A 26,270-nucleotide genomic window follows, 5' to 3' on the forward strand; every position below is an offset into this window, starting at 1 on the left:
GTTCGCGCACGGGCGTGCTCTGAGCGCGCCCCCGGACGTCAGCTCGCGTCGAACACGTGGAAGCTTGCTTCTGCCATGGTTCAACGGCGGATTAGAGCACCATAGCGTGCGTATCTTGGCAAAGTCACTGTGTACGGTCGCTTCTCTGCTCCATATCCTACCTTTTTGCTGTGAGTTCCAAGTCAAGATATGGTCGGGGTAGGGAGATAGAGGGGGAAGAAGTTTGCTGTGTCAGCTAGGTCCGAGCCGAGACAAAAGTGGTGTCAAGTCGTGTCTAGCGCCCTAGGGTAGGTGTCATCTCTTTCCAGGGTGTTCTAGGGTTAATTTGGCGCCACTTTGTCAATTGGGTGAAAGGGTTTTGAAATTTGGATTAAGGTGAACATGTGGAATCTTTGTGCAAGGGTTAGTTTTTGTACTTAGGCAAAAACTGAATTCTCCCTTGTGCTGAACCTTAGGTGAACTTTTTAGGACTTTTCTGAAAACTTTTTGGGGGTACTTTCTTACTATTAATTGTAGGTTATGAAGTATATTACAACTTTTATATTTGGCCCAAACCATGATCATAAGGTTTACATGATCTTTTGATCATAGCTTCAATTAGGGTTCCTATTGCCCATGAGGGGGTTTGCTTTAGGGTTTTGGGAAATCCTCACTTAGATGTGCATGACAAGCTAGGGCATGATATCCAAGATAGTTTGCACTTGATTAGGACCTTGAATTCCAAGTTTGAGGTACTTTGCCCATATAAATCTTCATGTAATAATGGGTTAAAAGGGGTAGCCCTGGCATGGACACCCTGAGTAACACCTGGGGTGTTACATTTTTCTCTTCCCCTTTCTCTCTCTTGCTACAGGGACCGGGAAAGGGGATACTCCGAAAGGGATCCTTCTCTGCGAAGGAAGCGGGCCCCGAGCCCTCCTACTGATCAGAGGTTCGAAGGCTGGCCCCTTGGAAGGGTTCGGCAGCCGCCTCACAGCACTTAGGCTCCGCGCCTACTACTGATCAGAGGTTCGAAGGCTGGCCTCTCGAAAGGCTTCGACAGCCGCCTCAGAGCACTCGGGCTCCGCGCCCACTACTGGTCAGAGGTTCGAAGGCTGGCCCCTCGGAGGGGTTCGACAGCCGCCTCAAGCCACTCGGGCTCCGCGCCCACTACTGATCAGGGGTTCGTAGGCTGGCCCCCGAAGGGTTCGACAGCCGCCTCAGAGCACGCAGAGCGAGGGATGACTCTGGGTACGTTCGATACACAACCAAGGCTCGGGCTACGCTCCCGAGGTACCCTAGGACATTTCCGAGACCAGCGGGAGCGATTTTGTAACGGAATCCCATCAGAGGGAGGCATCGAGCCCTCGGACCCTATCAAACGGGACCAGGCCCGGCAAATCACCTGCAGGTACTTTTGGAGCGCGCCTCTGGGCCACTAGCCGACCCTTATCGAACGGGGCACGGGCGTCCACTCGGATCACCCGCTAGCAACTCACTGGAGACACCATGTTTGGCGCCCTCCGAGGGCAACATGGCGCTATCCCCCCCCTCCTCCTTGCGGAAAGGCGACGCAGGGGCATATGAAAAAAGCCGAGTCTATCCTTGACCGTCCTCTCGCTCTGTGCGGAGGCTCGGGGGCTGCTCTCGCAAACCCGGTTCCGGCCAAACCGTTGACAGCGTCAACATACCAGCCCGAGAACATGGAACTCGACTATGCACCCGTGTTACGGCCAGTTCGCATGAGGGAACAACCAGACCGGCCGAAGCATCACAAAACGTCCTAAGACCTCGAAGGAGTCAAACCACTCCTCCGAGGCCTCGGGGGCTACACCCGGCGGGTGCGCTCGCGCGCACCCACCGGAACGAAACGCAACTGAGAAAGGCCGATCCCCTTGCAAAAAAGTGCGACAAAAGCCTCCAAGAGAGTATCAACACTCCCTACGAGGCTCGGGGGCTACTGTCGGGGACCATAATTAGGGGTACCCCCAAGACTCCTAATCTCAGCTGGTAACCCCCATCAGCACAAAGCTGCAAAGGCCTGATGGGCGCGATTAAGGTCAAGGCTCAGTCCACTCAAGGGACACGATCTCGCCTCGCCCGATCCTAGCCTCGGGCAAAGGCAGCCGACCCTGAAGGATTCACGTCTCACCCGAGGGTCCCCTCAAGCAACGGGTGCACCTTCAAATCGCCCGAGGCCTAGCTCAGGCAGGCTTCACGGAGAAGCAACCTTGGCCAGATCGCCACGCCAACCGACCGTATCGCAGGAGCATTTAATGCAAGGATCGACTGACACCTTATCCTGACGCGCGCTCCAGTCGACAGAGCCGAAGTGACCGCAGTCACTTCGCCGCTCCACTAACCGACCTGACAGGAAAACAACATCGCCTGCCCCGCTCCGACTGCTGTGCCACTCGACAGAGTGAGGCTGACAACAGCTAAGTCCAACCTCGGGCGCCATGGGAAGCTCCGCCTCGCCCGACCCAGGGCTCGGACTCAGCCTCGATCTCGGAAGACGGACTCCGCCTCGCCCGACCCCAGGGCTCGGACTCAGCCTCGACCCCGGAAGACGGACTCCGCCTCGCCCAACCCCAGGGCTCGGACTCAGCCTCGGCCTCAGAAGACGAACTCCGCCTCGCCCGACCCCAGGGCTCAGACTCAGCCTCGGCCTCGGAAGACGAACTCTGCCTCGCCCGACCCTAGGGCTCGGACTCAGCCTCGACCTTGGAAGGCGAACTCCGCCTCGCCTGACCTCGGGCTCAGACCCGCCACGTCACAGGGAAGGCCATCATTACCCTACCCCTAGCTAGCTCAGGCTACGGGGAACAAGACCGGCGTCTCATCTGGCTCGCCCCGGTAAACAAGTAATGATGGCACCCCGCGTGCTCCATGACGACGACGGCTCTCATCCCCTTACGGAAGCAAGGAGACGTCAACAAGGATCCGACAACCCCGACAGCTGTACTTCCGCAAGGCTCAAGCACTCCTCCGACGACCACGACATCACATGAACAGGGCGCCAAAACCTCTCCGGCTGCCACGACGGCATGTACTTAGGGCTCTAGCTCCTCTCTGCTAGACACGTTAGCACACTGCTACACCCCCCATTGTACACCTGGGCCCTCTCCTTACACCTATAAAAGGAAGGTCCATGGCTCTCGTACAAGATGGTTGGCCGCGCGGGAGAACGGGCTGGCGGACAGTCTCTCTCTCTCCCACGCGGACGCTTGTAACCCCCCTACTGCAAGCGCACCCGACCTGGGCGCAGGGCAACACGGAGGCCGCGGGATTCCCCTTTGCCTGTCTCTTCCCCCCTTCGTGCTCCGTCTCGCGCCGACCCATCTGGGCTGGGACACGCGGCGACAATTTACTCGTCGGTCCAGGGACCCCCCGGGGTCGAAACGCCGACAGTTTGCTTAAGTGGTTTCACTTAAGTGTTTTTGATATACCCTATACCTTTGTTTAATTGGGATACTTGGGATACACACTTATTAGTAAGACAGGTGTTGCTAATAAAATATTGACCAACTAAAATGCTTACTGCTCAACCTTAGCCTTACCTTGTTAAACTTGCATTAGTTTTTCCCCCACTTGCTGAGCCCCGAACATAAGTGAGCTCACCCTTGCTAATATTTTGATCAGTGGGTGATGAAGAAGACATTGATGGAGATTTCGATGAATACTGAGTCTAACGATGTGCCGGTCATCTTCCTGTGGGAGATTACCCATGTTATTTCCGCTTTACTTTGATGATACATTTTAAGATACTATTATCTGGATGTTGTAATAAAGACTATTCTACTCTCTTTACGCCTTTATTGCATTGTCTTTTGATATATTACACTTATGACGTCAAAATATGTGTGGAAAATAGATCTTAGCAGATATATGTTATGCATTCGATTTTGCCCTCAGAACCGGGTGTGACACACGTCAGCGAGAGCAAGTGTGCAGTGTCGTGAGATTGAAAGGTGGGCCCCGAAGCTAATTGACCGGACCCAGGTGGACGCGCGCGGGGAGCAAAAATGCTGAGGCCGGTCCGTGCTGGCGTGATTATTGGGCCCAAATTGGTTCTGCGGCCCATTCGAGTTGAGAATCCTTTTTTTATTGTTTTTCTTATTTCTTTCCTCCCTTTTCTAGTTCCAAATCTTAGATTGCACATTTGAATTCAAATTGGTTGTGATATTCCTACTTGGGTCAAATACACTAATTCCACTACTAGTATAAATAGTTAATATATATATATGCATTTCCTTTATTTTGTATAGTATTTCTCTTTCTCATTCTCTAAATTCTAAGGTGCAAATTGGGTTAGAACTCTTTCTCTTCTCTAATGTATTTTTATTACCATTTCCCTTAAATGCACAATCACACAAACTCCAGCATGATGAAATATGATTATGCATATGCTCTACTAAAGGAGGCAAACCATATAAGTAAATCAACTCTATTTTCATTATTTACACTTTTGGGTATTACAGATACCATGTCGTTTCGGCCTCTATATGCGCTGCTCGTCTTCATCCACTTATGTTTTTAATAAATTTAGTTTATTTACTTACAAACCGTTAACATTTTTTATAAATCTAGACAATTTTTTTAAAAAAATGGTTGGTGACATTTTTTGGACGAAAGGACCACACAAAAGTCTGGTTTATCTACGTGTAGTTGCTCTGATTTGTGACACTAATTGGTAGCCGCTATAAATTTGTGCTATAATCTGGTTAATGTTCGCAAATATTTTATTGCAAACTTAGAATTTTTGCGACCAGAGTTTTATAATGAAAGGCCCCAAGTTATTACGCACACTAGAAATTAGTAACAAAGACTTCTTTTCTCCAACAACATAGGCACAGCAACTTAATTCTATTCTAAACTTCAAACACCTGTTGCAATTCCAATTGACGTACGAACTCTCAATACAAACTTTGTTACCAATGTGTCATCAAGATTTTGAATTTCAGTAGACTGACTGAGCTCGTCAGATAGCTGAAAGCTTTTCTTTTTGTCCTGAAACTTACCATGATTATTTTGTTTCCACGAGCATTCTAGCTAGGGTTCAGACGAATTTCTAGGAGGAGGTCGCGCGACACCGTCCATCCACGGCGAAAGCAGGCTCGCCCCACAACAGCTTTGTTCCATTGCATCCTCCCCAACTCATGTTGTGCTGTGCCTGGTGGTCAGGAAAGAGGCTCCTCCCTTTCCCTCTCCACCTCGCCGTGCTTCTCCAGTCCACCTCCCCCCTCGTCGTTGCTTCTTCCCTCCCCTTCCCTCGTCGTCGCGCTATCCCGCCGGTGCGCGGGCGTGGGGCCAAGCGCCGCCGAAAGGTAGCAGCAGAGGAGAAGACGGACACGGACGCAATAGCGTCCACCCCCGTAGGCACCCCCCGCCCAAAGACTGGTGGCAGGCCTCCTACAGGCAGATGCTAGGTGCGTTTTTCTCCTCCATTTGCCTCTGCCTGTCAGTGGTGATGGTTGTGCGTTTGGATTAGTCATGATTAGTGTGGTGGTAATGCTCAAGTTGGGGCACTGTCACTGGCCGGATTGAGTGTCATTTTTTGGTTTTATGTCACAATAGCTAACATTACAGTTTTAGGTGTGATTGACCACTAGGTCTTTATCTCTGCTCTGAGTACTAAGCTGGCAGGATCGAAAAGTTCAATTTTTCATTTGGTGGTCTGAAACTAAAGCTCCTTCACCTTCAGCCCTGTGTTTTCACTATGGGAATGGTCTTCCTTAGTCCATATGAATATTACCTGTGGCCTACGGATATGAACATGATAATTATTTTATAGCTTTGTGATTGATATTGCCATGCTATTCAGCCTCCTAGCAGCACCGGTACCAACCTTTCTATTTTCACAGTACATTGGCTTCGTTTCTTTTTGTTGCAAATAATTTCTTAGAAAAGTTTGACTCTCTAAAACCTAGGTTGTTGAGTAGATACATAACATCACATAAGTTGTACGGAAAGGGTAGTAGTGATGCTCTTTATGAGAATCTTTGAGGAAGAGAGATGACCCCCTAACACATCAAATCCAAACTTATTTTTGAACTATTATTTATAAGATAATCTCATTTGTCCCAGTTTTACCGAGCAAAACTTCAAACAAGTACTTAAAAGGGACTTTCCTGTTTATAGATGCCATTTTGATAACTGATGCTGTCTCAATATTACTGTGTCCTTCTGGTGCTTCACCATTAGTTTTATTTCCAACCATATGATTGACATTGAAAGGACACCAGCCGGCTTAGCCTTTCGGTGACTCTAAACACCACGACACATTCAGGTGAGCAGGTGACACTTCCACATTATAATACATTTGTAGACTGAACTGTTCTCCTACTACATACAACTGCATGTTTAAATAATCATATTACTTTTATGTGTACAGATCCACATATAATGTTTCTTCTATGTGTCTAAAGCAACGTTCTAAAACTCGCGCAGGGCGCGAATAAGTTACTAGTTTTATATTTAATTGTCGATTTGAGATGTTTGTAAGACAAGCTTGTGTACTTGTATTCTAAGTTAACAATTTACATTTGAGATATATAAAAAAAAATTGAATTATCGGACCACCCTAGCATCAAATCCCACATATATAAGCACCACTGACCTGATGCCTCCATTCCTTGCATGGTTTGCCCCAGAGGCCAGAGCCATGTGACCCACCACCAAAGAATGTCCTGACAAGGTGCTTCTCGCTGACCATCGAAACACAGAGCTTCATGTCTGCCCAGTACTTGCAACACACGTTCTAGCCAGTAAGATTGTAATTCTTTTGGTAGCTTGCAGTCTTGCACACTCGTAGGAAGCTAGGAACGTAGGATTGTGGTGGCCCCTGGGTAGCGGCGTAGCGCATTGCGCATTGTTGTGAGAAACTAGGAGTGCACATCAATAGCCGGCGGTAGGAATGTAAATTTTTTTAATTCACAAGTAACTAGTAGATTGTAATGAAGTTTTCTTCATTGTGAATGAAGATGGTATAATGGAGACTTTTAAGGCTGTTAGAAAGATAAGCCCAGCATCGAAAGAAATAGAATAGTTGTCTTATTTGAACTATGTTGTAAGTATTAGATTTTCTGGAGGCAAATTTTATACCTATTTGTGGATTTGAAGATGTTTGTAACACAAGCTTTTGTGCTTGTACTGTAAGGTTGACAATTTACATTTGAGATATTAAAAAAATCCACTTATTGAAACACCCTAGCTTCAAATCCTATATAAATGCCACTGACCTGATGCATCCATTCCTTCCATGGTTGGCTCCAGAGCCATGTGACTCCCTACCAAAGAATATCCTGGCAAAAGGTGCTTCTCGCTGACCATCGAAACACAGAGCTTCATGTCTGTCCAGTCCAAGGTGGTTGCGCTTGGTGCACTGATCTTCCTTGTCTCGTATGGCTCTTGCACTAGGATTGTCAACTTTAATGCCTCCCACATCACCACCGACCCCTACTGGGTGGCTGCCAGGGCCACTTGGTACGGTGCGCCAACCGGCGCTGGCCCCTATGACAACGGTATGTACAAGAATGTTGGTGCATGGTGCTAGATCGTATATGGTGTGCATTGTTGTTGGACGATATGTAAGCTTTTGTGAATGCAGGTGGTGCTTGTGGGTTCAAGAATGTGAACCTACCTCCTTTCTCGGCCATGACATCGTGCGGCAACCAGCCCCTGTTCAAGGATGGCAAGGGCTGTGGCTCGTGCTACCAGGTGCATTACTTGGTCAGAGTTACTATTTCTAGGATATCAAGAAGTTCATTTGTGCTGTTGGCTGTCCTCGTGAAAATGGAAACAGAGACAGACCGACAGAAAACTAGGTGACTAACTCCTTTCATTTATTGCTGACCTTTTTCAGATACGTTGTGTCAACCACCCGGCATGCTCTGGCAACCCGGAGACTGTGATGATCACCGACATGAATTACTACCCAGTCGCCAAGTACCACTTTGATCTCAGTGGCACGGCGTTTGGTGGCATGGCACAGCCCGGCCGCGACAATGAGCTCCGCCACGCCGGCATCATCGACATCCAGTTTAGGAGGTCCGTAACATGCACTGCTTGTTTCATAGAACCACACGGCAAGCAATCTGAAGGCCCTACACCAACAAAATCATACTTCCACTTCACAATTTGGCGTTTTTGTGTGCCTATTGACAAGCCTAGTCCAAATGAAGCATAACATGGCATGTTCCTGTACCTGTAGGGTGCCCTGCATCTACCCCGGGCAGACAGTGACCTTCCACATCGAGCACGGCTCAAACCCCAACTACTTAGCAGTGCTCGTCGAGTTCGAAGATGGCGATGGCGATGTGGTCCAGGTGGACATAATGGAGGCCAACTCTGGGTGGTGGATGCCGATGCGGGAGTCGTGGGGATCCATCTGGAGGATGGACTCCAAGCGCCGGCTGCAGGGGCCCTTCTCGCTGCGCATCACTAACGAGTCAGGCGAGACATTGGTGGCTTACCAGGTCATCCCGGCAAACTGGGCGCCCAACAGCTACTACCGCTCCAACATCCAGTACGAGGCTTTTGGCTCTGCTGCTGGACAGGCTACTGGCTCTGCTGTTGGACTGGTCATTAGCTCTGCTGCTCGACTGCACACGTTAATTACCAGGATCATTGGCTTGATCTGTTTGGTATTATTGTATCATTTGCAAGGGATTGAGGTGCCTTAGTTTTAATTAGCACTTGACATGTTGGGTGTCCTACGCTGTAGGTGGTGTTGTGTGTTTGCTGGAGGCGTCGTCGGTCCAGAGTTTCATCTTTTCGAAAAAGTTTTGAAACCAAATAATTTTCCTATGAATTTCGTTGATTCCTGCGTGACAGGTAGCTGATGTAGCTCTGTGGGAGATGTACACATGTATTTGGTGCTAGATAGCTGGGCTGTCCTGTCTTGTTCTGGCTGTTGTAAGGGGCTCACTGCTTTCAACTGTTCTATAAATCTTACTAGTCGGTTGCCCGTGCGTTACGACGCTTACAATAATACCCACGTAAACTATCCACCAAAAAGATCTCAAGATTTTTTATTGATTGTCTCAGCTCTCTGTATAATATTTTTTTATTTGGCTAACCGATGTTATTGTTTACTCCATGCAATATGTGTTGGTACAACACGGCCAATGAAGTGAACGATTAGAAAAGAGTTTACAACGACTAACTGAATGAATAGAGATTATAAAATGATATAATTCTACCATACAGAGACCAAATAAGATAAAGTTTGTGAGCTCAAGTTTCTAAAATAAGTCACATGAAGTCAAACTGATAAAAAAGATAGATCAAAATATGGAGTGATTACTAAAGTCAGGCATCAATACAAACTTGATGTGCTCCATATAAATTATGCTATTTCGTAGCAATTACTAACATTTAAAACCAACAAATAACCTTTCATTTTACAGTTAGTGTGACAAATCATTGTTGCTCCATCCAATTCAGCAACCTCAAACACCATGTAGTCCATTGCGCCAATATTGTTTCAGAAACGACCTAATGCTTGCAAGAGCCAAGAACATCGTGTCGTGCTTGGCTGTAGCATTGGCCCGTAGTGCTGGCCTGACCCGACACGATTATATTTTTTTATTTTACAAAAAACGTATATACATATATACAATTTATATTCAATATTAAAAAACATCTTAGCATGATGTTCTACTGGTTAGACAGCTTCACCCATTGTCTCCCGCCCTTCTTCCATCAGGGCATGGGTTCAAACCCCACCTCTTGCACCTTTAGTTGTGGCCCGCGTGCGTCTGGTCCGTGCCGGGCCACCGTTTAGCCATCTATAGTCGTGCAACGGATTAATTTGAAATAGCTGTGAGGGGTTATTTGTAAAAAGATGACGTGGAACGACTGTTGAAACTGGTGCTTTAAGTATAGTATAGATATAAAAAAAGAATGGAAGAAAGTTGTTTCAAATAGAAAATTTGAAATTACATTTTGGAAATCCTCGCTGTAAATGAAGTTTTGTCCGCCAGACCCAGCACCCCCCACCCGCATGGCCCACACAACGCATTCCAGTACGGCTGCCGCCGGCGCTCGTGGGCCCCATGTGTCAGGGGCGTCTTTCCCAAATCGCTCCCCCGCACTAGGCGCCATGATCGAAGATGGTGAACACTTGTTTAGATGGAATTTTCGGATATCCGGATTTTTTTCGGATAACAAATACGGATATGGATATTTTGTTCGGATATCAAATTCGGATACAATATGTCTGATATCCGTCGGATATCGAATGTCCGGATATTTTCTCGAATAAATCTTCTCGGATATCCGGATAGCTGTGTGCATTTTGTTGATTTTTGTAGAAAGAAATTAATAATACACAAATAGTCTCAGAAAATCATGAAAAAATTATGGAGGCATACCATATGTCCACATATAATCCTCCAAAATATTTGGACCATAAAATACACAATATGATAGTGTTTCTTTCATTTCACTTTCACTTGTTGTGTGAATTACACGTGAAATCCTCTAAGTATCCAAGGTCACTTGAGGTTATATTCTTATAGAATGTTTATTAGTCTTGGTAACTTATTTGCATTTTGATGATTTTATGCAAAATAAATTAATAATACGCACATAGCCTAAAAATTCATTATTTTTTAAAAAACGTGACATATGTACACATGTAATACTAAAAATGTTTGGACTCAAGGAGTGGATACATGATTACAACCATGATATGTGTGGAATGATGTCTTACACGATATCCGACAAAAAATTCGTCACCGATAATATCCGTGTCCGACTAGTTCCTTATTCGACACACAACTATCCGTATTTGTATCTGAGAACATCCGTATTCATATCCAAAGCTATTCGTATTCGAATTCGAATCCGAATAAAAATATAAAAACAAATATGGTTTCAGTGATATTCGTCTGTATTCGATCCGATTACATCCCTAGCGTAGAGTCATCGCTCGCCCTCGCCATCCGCCTGCGACCGAGCTCGCCCGCCGTTCGCCGTCGTCCACCGTGGTGAGCTCGCCCCTCCCCTTTTTATTTTTTCTCCCGCGCCCTTCTCCTTCCTCGTCGTGCGAGCAGTAGCCCCCCATCGGCAAGCGGCTGCTCGCGGCCCCGGCACGCGGCCAACCCGGCACCAGCACGACGCCCCGCCACGGCCGAGACCTCCATCCCCTTTGTCAGCTCGGTTGAGGACAGTAAGGAGTCCAATTTTGCAAAAAGAACCCCGAAGAATTGCGTAAATAAATTAGTTTTTCTGAGTCTTGGTGATCTCATTTGCTAGCCCCTGTAGTCTATGGTTAATTGCGAATAGGCCCTGGTCCGCTAAATACACATATATCTTTCCGCATTATTAATTTGTTCCAGTCACGGTATTTTAGTAATAATATCATTTGTATGTAACGATATTAGTTTGTCGCTACACATGCTTTCATTAATTATTTAATTAATTGTTGATCCAATGATTATTAAAATAGAGATCTAGCGAAGACTAGTTTATAAAGTTTAGATTTACGGTTTATGAATATATGTGAGTGAGATTATGTCAACTCGAATGTTTTGTTTAACATTCGTTAAATATAAATGTGTCATCAAGTTAGTAGTTCTTGCAAGTCGCACTTGCGGTTTCGCGTGTCGTCGTGCGCTGTTTCGCGGGTGCTATTTTTGTGTAGTCATAAATGCGAGTTATACATCACGTGCATATTTAATTGATCTGTTTTCTTATATGGTTTATTGTTTCTTTCTACCTCAAGAATGTTGAATGTATGTTTCCACTCGCATAGATAACGGTCCGTTTGCGGAGTTCGAGGAAGTTGCAGGAGAAGACCCTGAGCAGCAACTGGTTGGTGAAGGCAAGTGTCCTCTGACCTATCTATGTCCTACTCACTTTATAGTTCATCTCTCCGCATTTACACAATTAATACCTCTGGATTTACTAGTCTTTTATTCACACTATCCTTGATTACCTATTTGGGTTGGATTATTTTTGGATTAGCTTTATGCTACCGCTCTACTCTAATCAATGAACATGATGAGATTACTTATGATACGATGTTTATTTCTGGATATGATTATGTCATTGTGATATTAAAGGGGCCTCGAGGCATTTCTCGGGTACCTCTCCATAAGGACTTGTTCGTTGGATGACCACCCGAGAAAACAGTGCAGCCACGAGGGTGGAATGGGACGTCCTTAGCTAATTAATTAGAGGAACTGAGGTGTAGTTTGCTTCACTGTCGTTCCGCCAATGGGGCTCGATGTACACTACTCGCTCTGTCGACGGTGGTTTGCCCTTTGGGGAGGAGTACAATGCATTTAGGAAACCTAACGGGCGGCTATACCTTCGAGAAATCTTTGTAAAGGCTCCGTAGTGAATCTCTAGCCGCTCACCTCAGGAGTGAACAAGGGTCTTGCAAACCTGGGTTGAAGAGGGAATCACGGCTCGTGGGTAAAGTGTGCGACCTCTGCAGAGGGTTAGAAACTGATATATCAGTCGTGCTCACGATTAAGAGCGACCTTGGGAGCTCCTTTGATTAGAGATACTATGGTTATGTATGATGAATAACTTGTATGTGCATGTGTCCGAAATACCATGGACGTGCAAATAATCATGCATTTGATTAAAAATCTTACCACAAAAGGGTAAATATCTCTGGTAGGACCAATTTGTCATTTAGAGGGCTGAGAGGAACCTGAAGCTTACTGAAGCACTCAGAACTCTTAAGGATAAGTGTTTTAATTTTGCAAGCCAATGTACTGCCCGATTAAAGAGTATATTCAATTCAGTTGGAGTTGCATCCGAGGAAGTTAGCCTCTCTGCCGAAGATATCCTTGAAGCACTTGAATGTGTCGAGAAAGAGGTTGACGTCCTCGACGAAGTCATTACTGGCCACGATGACTTCTGTGCGCTAGTGGCTTCTTGTGGTACGACTGCTGCTTTCATAAAAGCTGGGTGCAACCACGCAAGGGCCGTCAACAGGCCGAATTTCAACCTTTCGCCATCGGACCTAGTTGATATTCCAGCCGAAGCTCGAAGCATAGGCAACAGGTTTATCACCCAAATTTGGGCAAAGGGCGGCCGAGAGTTGGTTGGAAATGATGCTCGAAATATGCTCAATAAAGTATAGCTCTTTACCTCTATCTTTTATTTTACGTTTTTTCTTACCATATTCCTCATAATCCTTTCCTTTGTCATTCTTCAGGGTGATGGTGTCGAAGGTTAGTGAACCGAAGATAGGTCTGAACCTTTGAGGAAGACTTTAGAGGCTCCCTTTGTTGATATCTGTAGAAACACTTTTTTGGAAATTCTTTGTTCAAGAAAAGTGTACTATTTGACAAAGGATTGTAATTGAACATGATTGGATAGTTGTAAATATTTGTAAATGCTTTGTGATGCAATTTTTACCTTTCATTTGTGTGCCGTCTGCTTTGCTATGGAAAAAACCGACGCTCGTAGCTTTTTGAGCCGAAGGCAAAAAACACTTCCCTTCTTTTCGTTCACATCGAAGCACCTCTTGAGCAAAATCAAAGATCGGTTCTCATATACAACGAAATTTCATTTAAGACGAAGCATCTCCGTATATACGAATCGTTTTCTCATTGAAGGTAGAAACCCTCACTTTTCCTGATAATGCTTTATGCTTTATGTTATGATGATGGATCTACAGATGCCTAATGCATGTTCGTATGAATGCAAAAGAGGATGTCATGAATTATGCAAGTGTATGCCGAAGGTAAAAAAACTCACGCGAATACACACCCAGACTCTACATCCCCTTAGGAATGACTTTGGAGTCTCTTCACCTTTTACTTAGGTGGTTATTCAGCTCTGCATTCCTTTGGGAACGACTTTGGAGCTAAGCTCTGCATCCCATTAGGAACGACTTTGGAGCTTCTTCACCTTTTACTTAGGTGGCATTCTAGCTCTGCATCCCCTTAGCGACGACTTTGGAGCTTCTTCACCTTTTACTTAGGTGGCATTCTAGCTCTGCATCCCCTTAGAGACGACTTTGAAGCTTCTTCATACTTTTTTACACTCAATGTTGTAATCCCAGATCCTTACATTTTACATGTGGGGGAATTTGGCCCTTGTATTGCATAGAGCTGCACAAAAAATAAAATTACAACCTATGGCCCCATTAAAAACCTTTCTCCCCCCTTGAGAGGAAAAGGGTGCCATAAGGAAAAATAAGAAAATTACAAAATTTACACATAGTATCCCTGAAGCTCATCTGCATTCCACGATCTTGGAATGTCGTTTCCATCCATGTCTTTCAACCTGTACAATCCAGGTCTTGACGAAGATACAACCAAGAAAGGATCTTCCCATTTGAGCTGAAGTTTTCCCACTGTATCCTGGTTGGTCCTCTCCGAAGTACCAAATGTCCTGGCTTGATGTTTTTAGTCTTACCTTCCGATCACGCCATTTGACTATTTCAGTTTGATATTTGTTGATGTGATCTATTGCCTGAAGTATGGTCCCTTCTATGGTGTCTTTTGTTATTTTATAGTCTTCCTCGCTTTCTGCCGAAGCTAGGGTCCTTATTGAACCCGTTCTTGCTTCTTCCGGTGTTATTGCTTCGTCACCGAACAAAAGCTTGAATGGGGTAAATCTTGTCGACCTTGAGACAACAATGTTGTGGTTCCATACCACTTTTATTAACTTGTCTGACCACTTTCCTTTTGGCTGATTGAAGATTGACTTCATTATTCCTGTTATTATGATTCCATTAGCTCGTTCTACCAGTCCATTTGATTCTGGATGCCTAACTGACGCAAAATGTATTTTTGTACCAATTTGGTCACAAAAAGCTTTGAACGTTTCAGCATCAAATTGAGTTCCGTTATCAACTGTAATGACCTTCGGTACACCGAAGCGACAAACAATATTCTGCCAGAAAAACTTTTAAACCGTGGCCGACGTGATTGTAGCTAGAGGTTTAGCTTCGATCCACTTTGAAAAGTATTCCACTGCTACTACAACGTATTTTAAATTTCCTTGCGCTGGTAGAAGTGGGACTAATAAATCTAGACCCCACCTTTGCAATGCCCAGGTGGGCTGGATTAGCTAAGTTAGAGACGAAGGTTGTTTTTGGTCTCTGGCACACTTCTGGCAGTTTTCACATTTTTGAACTAACTCCGATGCATCCAAAGCTGCCTTCGGCAAATAAAATCCTTGTCTGAATACTTTTCCAAGTAAAGGCCTGGACCCAATATGAGCTCCACACAGTCCTGCATGTATTTCCTTCATTAGCTCCTGACCTTCAATTCTGGACAAACATTTCAACAATGGGGATCAAACTCCTTGTTTATACAATTCCCCTTCTATGATTATGTAGGGCCTTGTCATAGTTTCCATTCTTTTGATATAAGCTTCGTCATCCGAAAGATAATTGCCTTGGAAGAAGGATACAATCTCAGTCCTCTAATCTTCACTGTGCACTGGTGAAAGTCGCCTAGAGGGGGGTGAATAGGCGGAATCTGAAATTTATAACTTTAAACACACACTACAAGCCGGGGTTAGCGTTAGACTTAAATCAAGTCCGGGAGAGAGGGGAAAATAAATCAAATGGAAATCAAGCGAATGAACAAGGTGATTTGTTTTACCGAGGTTCGGTTCCAAAGAACCCAATCCCCGTTGAGGTGGTCACAAAGACCGGGTCTCTTTCAACCCTTTCCCTTCCTCAAACGGTCACTTAGACTGAGTGAGCCTTCTTCCTTAATCTCACGGGTCACATAGACCCCACAAGGATCACCACACAATTGGTGTCTCTTGCCTTGCTTACAAAGCACTTGAGAGTAAGAATTGAAAAGAAAAAGAAGGCCAAGCCAAGCAAACAAGAGCAACAAAGGAACACAAGAGATCCTCTCACAAGTCCTAATGCACTAGAGTCGATTTGGGGACATTGAGTGGATCGATCACTTTGATTGTGTCTTGGAGTGAAGTCTATTGCTCTTGTATTGAATGCAATGTTCAAAATGCTTGGGTGCTTGGAGTTGTGGTGGTTGGGGGTATTTATAGCCCTCAACCACCAACAAGCCGTTGGGGAAGGATGATGTCGATGGGCGCACCGGACAGTCCGGTGCGCCACTGGACAGGCACTGTAGGCTGTCCGGTGCGCCGCCACGTCACCCAACTGTTACGATTCGGGAGCAGTCGACCGTTGGCGCCGTTGTCTTTTTGTGGCACCGGACAGTCCGGTGCCACATCGTACAGTGTCCGGTGCACCTCTGACTTCTGCTCTGACTTCTGGCGCGCACTGTTCTTGCACTGTTCACGCGTCAGAGTCGACCGTTGCGCAAGTCAGCTGTTACTCCGCTGGTGCACCGAACAGTCCGGTGGCACACCAGACAGTCCGGTGAATTATAGCGGAGTGCGCCTGCTGAAACCCGAGAGTGGCTGGTTCAACCCTGTACGGGCCTGGTGCACCGGACACTGTCCGGTGGCACACCGGACAGTCCGGTGCGCCAGACCATAGCACACTTGGTTTCTTTGCTCCTTTGAATTTGGATCCCTAATTTGAATATTTATGGGTTTGTGTTGAACCTTTGTGCACCTGTAGAACATGTATTCTAGAGCAAACTAGTTAGTCCATATATTTGTGTTGGGCATTCAACTACCAAAATTAATTGTGGGAAAAGGTTAACCCTATTTCCCTTTCAATCTCCCCCTTTTTGGTGATTGATGCCAACACAAACCAAAGCAAATATATAAAGTGCAGAAATGAACTAGTTTGCATAAGGTAAGTGCATAGGTTACTTAGAATTAAACCAATTGATAATATCACTAAATATGAATGGATTGCTTTCTTTAACATTTTGGACCACATTTGCACCACTTGTTTTGTTTTTGCAAATTCTTTTGGAAAATCTTTTCAAAGTGTTTTTGCAAATAGTCAAAGGTGTATGAATAAGATTGCAAGAAGCATTTTCAAGATTTGAAATTTCTCCCCCTGTTTCAAATGCTTTTCCTTTGACTAGACAAAACTCCCCCAAAATGAAATTCTCCTCTTAGCTTTCAAGAGGGTTTTAATGGATATCAATTTGAAAATCTACCTTTAATTATACCAATTAAAGAATTTGTCATTACAAGATACCAATTGAAGTTTGAAACAATACCAATTGAAATTTTGCTTTCTCAAGATAAGGATATCAATTGATATATTGTCATGACATAGATACCAATGAAAATATCAATTAAAGTTTCATTTTGATTTTTTTTGAAATTGGTGGTGCGGTCCTTTTGCTTTGGGCTTAATATTTTCTCCCCCTTTAGCATTAATCGCCAAAAACGGAGAACGTTGGAGCCCTTTTTATTTTCTCCCCCATTGATAAAAGAAATATAAGTGAAAGATTATACCAATTGGAGAGATGGCGGAATACCAGCAAAGGGTAGACAATACTGATGGAGTTGAGTGGAAGCGTTGTCTTTGCTGAATACTCCATTTCCCTTTCAATCTAAGACTAATATAAGAAATACTCATGGAAGCACATTAGTCTTAGCCTTGGCACAAGAAGATTAAGAAATATGCAATTGTACCAAATGAAAGAGATATGATCAAAGGTATATAGACAAGCTATGTGTGCAACTTTTCAATCAAAATTCCGAGAATCAAGTATATTTAGCTCATTTCTAAGTTTGCTAAAGGTTTTCTCATCTAGTGGCTTGGTAAAGATATCGGCTAATTGATTTTCGGTGTTGAGATAAGCTATTTGGATATCCCCCCTTTGTTGGTGATCCCTCAAAAAGTGATACCGAATGTCTATGTGCTTAGTGCGGCTGTGTTCAACGAGATTATCCGCCATGCGGATTGCACTCTCATTGTCATACAGGAGAGGGACTTTGCTCAATTTGTAGCCATAGTCCCTAAGGGTTTGCCTCATCCAAAGTAATTGCGCAGAACAATGGTCTGCGGCAATATACTCGGCTTCAGCGGTGGAAAGAGCTACTGAGTTTTGTTTCTTTGAAGCCCATGACACCAGGGATCTCCCCAGAAACTGACAAGTCCCTGATGTGCTCTTCCTATCAATTTTACACACTGCCCAATCGGCATCGGAATACCTATTAAATCAAAAGTGGATCCCTTGGGGTACCAAAGCCCTAAGTTAGGAGTGTAAACTAAATACCTCATGATTCTCTTCATGACCCTAAGGTGAACTTCCTTAGGATCGGCCTGAAATCTTGCACACATGCATACTGAAAGCATAATATCCGGTCGAGATTCACATAAATAGAGTAAAGATCCTAGCATCGACCGGTATACCTTTTGATCTACGAATTTACCTCCCGTGTTGATGGGTTTGCCATCCTTCATCCCAAACTTCTTAAGTATGTCTTGAATGTACTTTGTTTGACAGATGAAGGTGCCCTCTTGGAGTTGCTTAATTTGAAATCCTAGGAAATAGTTCAATTCCCCCATCATAGACATCTCGAATTTTTGTATCATGATCCTACTAAACCCTTCACAAGTTGATTTGTTAGTAGACCCAAATATAATATCATCGACATAAATCTGACATACAAACAAATCTTTTGCAACAGTTTTAGTAAAAAGTGTAGGATCGACTTTTCCGACTTTGAAGCCATTAGTGATAAGAAAATCTCGCAGGCATTCATACCATGCTCTTGGGGCTTGCTTGAGCCCATAAAGCGCCTTTGAGAGGTTGTAAACATGGTTAGAGTACTCACTATCTTCAAAGCTGGGAGGTTGCTCAACATAGACCTCTTCCTTGATTGGTCCATTGAAGAAGACACTTTTCACGTCCATTTGGTAAAGCTTAAAGCCATGGTAAGTAGCATAGGCAAGTAATATGCGAATTGATTCAAGCCTAGCTACGGGTGCATAAGTTTCATCAAAATCCAAACCTTCGACTTGTGAATAACCTTTGGCCACAAGACGGGCTTTGTTCCTTGTCACCACACCATGCTCATCTTGCTTGTTGCGGAATACCCATTTGGTACCTACAACATTTTGATTAGGACGTGGAACTAAATGCCATACATCATTCCTCGTGAAGTTGTTGAGTTCCTCTTGCATTGCCAGCACCTAATCCAGATCTCTTAGTGCATCCTCTACCCTGTATGGCTCAATGGAAGACACAAAAGAGTAATGTTCACAAAAATGAGCAACTCGAGATCTAGTGGTTACCCCCTTATGAATGTCACCAAGTATGGAGTTGACGAGGTGATCTCTTTGGATTGCTTGGTGGACTCTTGGGTGTGGCGGTCTTTGACCCTGTATTTCTTGATCATCTTCCTTGTCTTTATCATTATCATCTCCCCCTTGATCATTGTCCTCCTCTTGAGGTGGCTCATCCTCTTGATCTTCATTCTCATCATCTTGAGCCTGATCCTCATCTTGAGTAGGTGGAGATGCTTGGTTGGAAGATGATGGTTGATCTTGTGCTTGTGGAGGCTCTTCGAATTCCTTAGGACACACATCCCCAATGGACATGTTCCTTAGCGCGACGCAAGGAGCCTCTTCATCATCTAGCTCATCAAGATCAACTTGCTCCACTTGGGAGCCATTAGTCTCATCAAACACAATGTCACAAGAAACCTCAACTAATCTAGTGGATTTGTTGAAGACTCTTTATGCCCTTGTGTTTGAGTCATATCCTTGTAAAAAGCCTTCTACAGCCTTGGAAGCAAATTTAGATTTTCTACCTCTTTTAACAAGAATAAAACATTTGCTACCAAAGACTCTAAAATATGAAACATTGGGCTTTTTACCGGTGAGGAGTTCGTATTATGTCTTCTTGAGGATTCAGTGAAGATATAACCGGTTGATGGAGTAGCAAGCAGTGTTGATTGCTTCCACCCAAAACCGGTCCGGTGTCTTGTACTCATCAAGCATGTTTCTTGCCATGTCCAGTAGAGTTCTATTCTTCCTCTCCACTACACCATTTTGTTGAGGTGTGTAGGGAGAAGAGAACTCATGCTTGATACCCTCCTCCTCAAGAAATCCTTCAATTTGTGAATTCTTGAACTCCGTTCCGTTGTCGCTTCTTATCTTTTTGATTCTTAATCCGAACTCATTTTGTGCCCTTCTTAAGAATCCCTTTAAGGTCTCTTGGGTTTGTGATTTTTCCTGCAAAAAGAATACCCAAGTGAAGCGAGAATAGTCATCCACAATAACTAGACAGTACTTACTCCCGCCGATGCTTATGTAAGCAATCGGGCCGAATAAATCCATGTGGAGTAGCTCGAGCGGCCTGTTAGTAGTCATGATGTTCTTGTGTGGATGGTGGGCGCCAACTTGATTTCCTGCTTGGCATGCGCTACAAACCCTGTCTTTCTCAAAATGAACATTTGTTAGTTCTAAAATGTGTTCTCCCTTTAGAAGCTTATGAAGATTCTTCATCCCAACATGGGCTAGTCGGCGATGCTAGAGCCAACCCATGTTAGTCTTAGCAATTAAGCAAGTGTCTAGTTCAGCTTGATTAAAATCAACTAAGTATAGCTGACCCTCTAGCACTCCCTTAAAAGCTATTGAATCATCACTTCTTCTAAAGAAAGTAACACCTATATCAGTAAAAAGACAGTTGTAGCCCATTTTACATAATTGAGAAACAGAAAGAAAATTGTAATATAAAGAATCTACAAGAAAAACATTGGATATAGAATGGTCAGGTGATATAGCAATTTTACCCAAACCTTTGACCAAACCTTGATTTCCATCCCCAAATGTGATAGCTCGTTGGGGGTCTTCATTTTTCTCATACGAGGAGAACATTCTTTTCTCCCCTATCATGTGGTTTGTGCATCCTCTGTTAATTATCCAACTTGAGCCCCCGGATGCATAAACCTGCAAAACAATTTAGGCCTTGTTCTTAGGTACCCAAACAGTCTTGTGTCCTTTGACGTTAGAAACAAGCACCTTGGGTTCCCAAACACAAGTCTTTGGACTCTTGTGTTTGCCCCCAACATATTTGGCAACTATTTTGCCTGATTTGTCAGTAAGCACATATGATGCATCAAAAGTCTTAAATGAAATGTTATGCTCATTTGATGCAGCAGGAGTTATCTTTTTAGGCATTTTAACATGTGTAGAATGCCTAGAGCTAGAAGCCTCATTTTTATACATAAATGCATGGTGAGAAATGTTACGAGGTTTCTTAACATGAATTCTCCTAATTTTGTGCTCAGGATAATTGGCAGGATATAAAATGTAGCCTTCATTATCCTGAACCATGGGTGCCTTGCCCTTTACAAAATTAGACAACCTTTTAGGGACATTAAGCTTGACATTGCTTCCTTGTTGGAAACCAATGCCATCCTTAATGCCAGGGCGTCTCCCACTATAGAGCATGCTTCTAGCAAATTTAAAATTCTCATTTTCAATTTCATGCTAGTTAATTGAGCTATATGATCATTTTGTTGTTTAATTAGAGCAAGGTGATCATTAATAGCTTCAACATTAATGTCTCTACATCTAGTGCAAATGGAAACATGATCAACAGTAGATGTAGAAGGTTTGCAAACATTTAATTCTTCTATCTTAGCATGTAATATGACATTCTAATTTCTAAGACAGGAAATAGAATCATTACAAACATTTAACTTTTCAACCTTAGCAATTAAGCTAGCATTCTCAGTTCTAAGGTTTGGAATAGAGTCATGACAAATGCTAAGCTCTTTGGTTAGGTTTTCACATTTCTCTACTTTTGAGCATAAGCAATTTTCAATTTAACATGTTTTTTTGTTTTCTTTAATAAGGAATTCCCCTTGGATATACAAAAGTTCATCCTTCTCATGAATGGCGCCTATAAATCGATTTAATTTTTCCTTTTGTTCCATGTTGAGGTCGGCAAAAAGAGTAAGTAAATCATTTTCATCTTCGCGAGAGCTACCCTCATCATTAGATGTTGTATACTTGGGGGTGGCTCTAGATTGTACCTTCTTTTTCTTGCCATCCTTAGCCATGAAACACTTGTGGCCGACGTTTGGGAAGAGGAGGCCCTTATTGACGGTGTGGGGGACAGATATCTCCTGGTTCTACTAGAAGGCAAGAAGGCCTCGCGAAAGGCTTTGGGCCTATTATCTCGTAAGGCCATCCCTTCGTGGGCCAGGGGAGAACTGCTGGTGGAATGGGTCGACGCGAGAAAGAAGCAGACACAGGCCCAAGCGGCTCGTTGGACCTAAGCGCTACCCATTGCGCCGATCCGACTTTCCCGCGTGCAGCAACCTTGAATATCGGAGCAAACTAGGATAAGTCGGCAAGATTATAGGAAGATAAGTTCAGTCGGTTCACTATTGTTTAGGTACACATCATCATCATACACACATGTAATGCCCCACGGTCGAGTATATAAGTCCTAGGTGGTATCCCATCATTTCCATCGACCATCTACTCAACTCATTAGCCTTTCTCCATACAGGAGACTTCCCTTGTAACCTACCACATAGAGATCTAAGCCAGGAAGTAGGATATTACACATCTCAAAGTGTCCGGAACCTGTAAAAAATCGTCTGTCGTCTCTCGTGCATCTCGCACGAACCATTGAGTTACAGTCAACAACACCGTCCTACCCAAAAGCACCGCGAGGGGTAACCCCGGGTGTGCGGTCGGGCTCCAAACACCGACAGCTGGCGCGCCAGGTAGGGGGTGTGTCGTTGATCCTAGCTAGCTCAATGCTGTCACTTCCCAGTGCAAGATCGCTCTTCGCCCTGGATCCGTATTCTGCTTCGGGACCATCTTGTCCATAGCAGATGAGAGGGGAATTCTGCACCGCATAGCGGATCCATCGGAGAAGAAGCTTTCCTCGGAAATCCCTGGGAAAGCCGGAACAAGACAGCGGACAGCACAACCTCCTGCGCCCCAGACGAAGACTACCTCTTGCAAGTCGAGAGCCGGGAATTCACTTGCCCAAAGAACCCCATTGTCCACTTCGCCCACAAAGGAGTGGACACGGATTACAAGAAAGAAAGAAGCAAGCGTTCCTAAAAAAGGGACGGAGGCCCGTCGAGCTATCCTTCCGACACCTTCGCCCTCAAAGAAGGACGGAAAGGAACTCACCACCACAGTAACTCTTTTCTACCCGGACATCCTCTTCATCGGGGGGAGATTGGAGTCATCTCCCATCTCCGATGATGAGCCAACCATGCCAGGGGAAGAACCTCCCCAGCGAGAAGCTCGGTGACGAAGGAACAGACGCCGGAATGTTCGGCGACATCACGAGGCTGGGGAGCGGGACCCAGCGCAGCCCGTATCCCAGGATGAAGTCTTGGAAGTGGGAGAAACTCTCGACAAACGGGTCTTCAGAGAAAGGAGGAATTCTCGCCGACGTGACCGCCGGCAAGCTCAAGACCGAGATCGAGAACAAGCCGAGCAGGGTGCAAGGTTACGCCGAGAGAACCCTCTCTTCGCTCGAAACCTAAACCCTGACTTTGCTCGTGCAATGAACACGCCGAGTGAAGTCGGAGGAATGCTGGCTCAGATAGCTGATGGCCTCCCACGAACTCCAGATGCTGAAGGCTATCGGCGGCTGCTTACTTGGGCAGCTAATCATCTTCTACCCCTCGCTCATCCCCCAAGCGACCTGTGACACGCCATCAACATTGGCCGAGACGCGCAGAGCTCTATCAACGCTTCGTGCGACCAATGACACGAAAACGAGATAAGGCGCCGGGAGGAGTACGATCGGGACCATGGCGTCCCGGCTCGAAGTCGCACCACCTGAGTTGAGTCAGCAGCAGCCTCAACCAGTTGCCCGATCCGGGGACAGTCGAGACGACACATCACCGACTCCCCTCCCCAAGACGACACCATGAACATCGACAAGAAGACACATGTGGAGTATCCGCGCTTACTCCACGTCTCAGGGCCATCCAGTGGCCCCCAAACTTCAAGGTCTCCAACGTCGACAAGTACGAGCCTAAGCAGGATCCGGGAGGCTGGTTGGCCGTCTATACGACCGCTGCCCGAGCCGCTGGGGCAACTGAAGACGTGATGACTGCATATTTGCCCATCGTTCTTGGACAGGAAGCATTGCAGTGGATACGACATCTGCCGTGACACTGCATCGACGATTGGAGTGACTTCAGTCGGTGTTTCATCGCCAACTTTCAGTCCCTCTCCGACAAGCCAGCGCAGCCATGAGACCTGAAATCCATTAGGCACCGGGGTGATGAAACACTTTGGTCGTACCTCAAGAGGTTTCAGACCATGAGAAATCGTATCCCTGAGGTCACTGAGGCAGCAGTGATTGAGGACTTCTACCGGGGATCTAATGACTCAACCTTCGTCTGAGCCATACTGCAGAAAGCGCCGACCACCTCCGAACAACTATTTCGAGAAGCGGACCTCTACATCACCACTGACGAGCGGGCCCAAGACCTCATCAGGGGAGCGAAACCTGAACCACTGGCACCGCGGTGCGATGCGAACTAGTAACCCGACATGCATTGGGAGAAGAGGCCTCATGAGGAGGTCCATGCCGCCGGACCACCCGTAGCTCGTGCCCGAGGGGCACCCCATGGAGGCGAGCGAACGCTGGACGACATCCTCGATGCCCAGTGCCCGTACCACAAGGATATGCGCCACACCTTGCGAATCTGCAAAGACTTCAAGCATTCTGTCGAGAATGGTCAACCATTCCAGCCTCTACCACCTCCCCCACTACGAGGAGGGCCTAGCGAGCTCAGGCAGCCTCAGCAACAGGAAGGGGGAAGGGGTGGAGCATTCCCACGCGTTGACGGGGAGGTTGTCACACCCGTTTCTAAGGGGCAGAGCCGGGTGCATAGCATATGTGTGCCAGGATCTATTTCCACACATATTTTGACGTCACAAGTGTAATATATCAAAAGAACAATGCATAAGAGCGTAAATAACGATTATATTAACATATTACACTTCAAACAGACATAATGTCTTAACCTTTATTCATCAAAGTACAGCGAACATGGACAACCATCCACAGGAAGATGACCGGGGGTATCACTAGACTAGCATCCATGGAGTTCAACATCATATCTTCATCTGCAACTTCTGATCAAAAAGCAAGGGTGAGCTCACTTATGGTCGGGGCTCAGCAAGTGGGGGAAAAACTAATGCAAGTCTAACAAGGTGAGGCTGAGGTTGAGCAGTAAGCATTTTAGTTGGTCAACATTTTATTAACAACACATGTCTTACTAATAAGTGTGAATCCCAAGTATTCCCATTAAACAAAGGTATGAGAGTATGTCAAAAACACTTAAGTGAAACCACTTAAGCAAACCATTGGTAGATCATCGGATCTCGATTTATTTCCATCTTCAAGTTCAATTATCATGTGAGGAGTCCAGGCTGCTCATAACCGTGAGCACGGCTGATATATCAGTTTTACACTCTGCAGAGGTGGCACATCTTTACCCATGAGTCACGATTCCCTTCTAGCCCCGGTTAGCTAGACCCGTATTCACTTCCCAGGTGAATGGCCAGGGTCTCACTATGAGGCTTCTCCCTAGAGTCCTCATTACGCAAATGCTGGAAATGGTCAAACTGCATAAGGCACACCTACCGTAACCAACTTATAGTCCAGACTACAGGGTAAAGCTTTGGGAACTATGTCCGTATCCAATCTGCCTGAGTCGGAACTATAAGAGCTTGCCAGATGCCCCCGTTCCTGTCGACCACGACCAGCACCCAACATAAGACTTCCCTAGTTATTTAGCCAAGACCAGAGCCATGATAGTTCTCATGGTAGCACTGTTTTCCTGGGTGGTCACTCCATGTTCCAATTAATATGCAATAATCTTGTTTAACCATCGGGTTAACAACAATAATGTGAACTTACCATTTGGAACATTAGTATCATAAACAGGAGTGACTGCACAAATTTAAAGTTGTAGCAATAGCATAGCTAAGATCATAATCCCAGGTTAAACAAGGAGTAAGGTTGGAAAGGCTAGGGGTATCTAAATAGGTAACCCATCAAATTATGCATATATATCCAAGAATAAACTTTATTGAATGTATTGTTTGGGATCAAACAGAATATGCAGAGGGAGAAGTCCACTTGCCTTGCTTATAGAAAACTTGAGGTTCTTCCACAGAAAATATCTTGATTCTCAATTACTAGATCAACCACTGAATATCACACAAACAAACAAGAAGAACAAACAACACTCAATATATTACCACATTCACCATACGTAAAGCTAAAAGAAAGTTTAACGAAAAGAGCGTTTGTTTTTCAAAAACGTCGCAAGCAATGGTTATAATAAAAGGGTATTCTTTTCAAAAATGTGTGATCTATACTTTATAAAACAAGACATGAGCTTAAAATATCTTAATTAAAATATTCAAATATTAAGTTCACCAAATTAATCTT

General features: G+C 45.0%; 1 protein-coding gene across 17 annotated transcripts; it reads left to right on the plus strand.

Moving 5' to 3' along the window:
• Nucleotides 1-4,807: 4,807 nt before the first annotated feature.
• Nucleotides 4,808-8,999, plus strand: LOC100285807 (beta-expansin 1a). Of its 17 annotated transcripts, none has more exons than XM_035964845.1 (7): nt 4,808-5,408; nt 6,121-6,268; nt 6,633-6,746; nt 7,255-7,502; nt 7,589-7,698; nt 7,844-8,028; nt 8,192-8,951. In XM_035964845.1, the coding sequence occupies exons 4-7, from the start codon at nt 7,328-7,330 to the stop codon at nt 8,661-8,663; spliced, it is 942 nt and encodes a 313-aa protein (XP_035820738.1). In that variant the 5' UTR covers nt 4,808-5,408; nt 6,121-6,268; nt 6,633-6,746; nt 7,255-7,327; the 3' UTR covers nt 8,664-8,951. The 17 variants fall into 17 exon arrangements, with proteins under 17 accessions (XP_035820738.1, XP_035820739.1, XP_008668163.1 ...); XM_035964846.1 differs by having other exon boundaries at nt 6,184-6,268; XM_008669942.2 differs by lacking the exon at nt 4,808-5,408 and having other exon boundaries at nt 5,415-6,268; nt 7,255-7,293; nt 7,399-7,502.
• The last annotated feature ends 17,271 nt before the right edge of the window (nt 9,000-26,270 follow it).

Source organism: Zea mays, chromosome 2, assembly GCF_902167145.1.
Source record: "Zea mays cultivar B73 chromosome 2, Zm-B73-REFERENCE-NAM-5.0, whole genome shotgun sequence".
NCBI lineage: Eukaryota > Viridiplantae > Streptophyta > Magnoliopsida > Poales > Poaceae > Zea > Zea mays.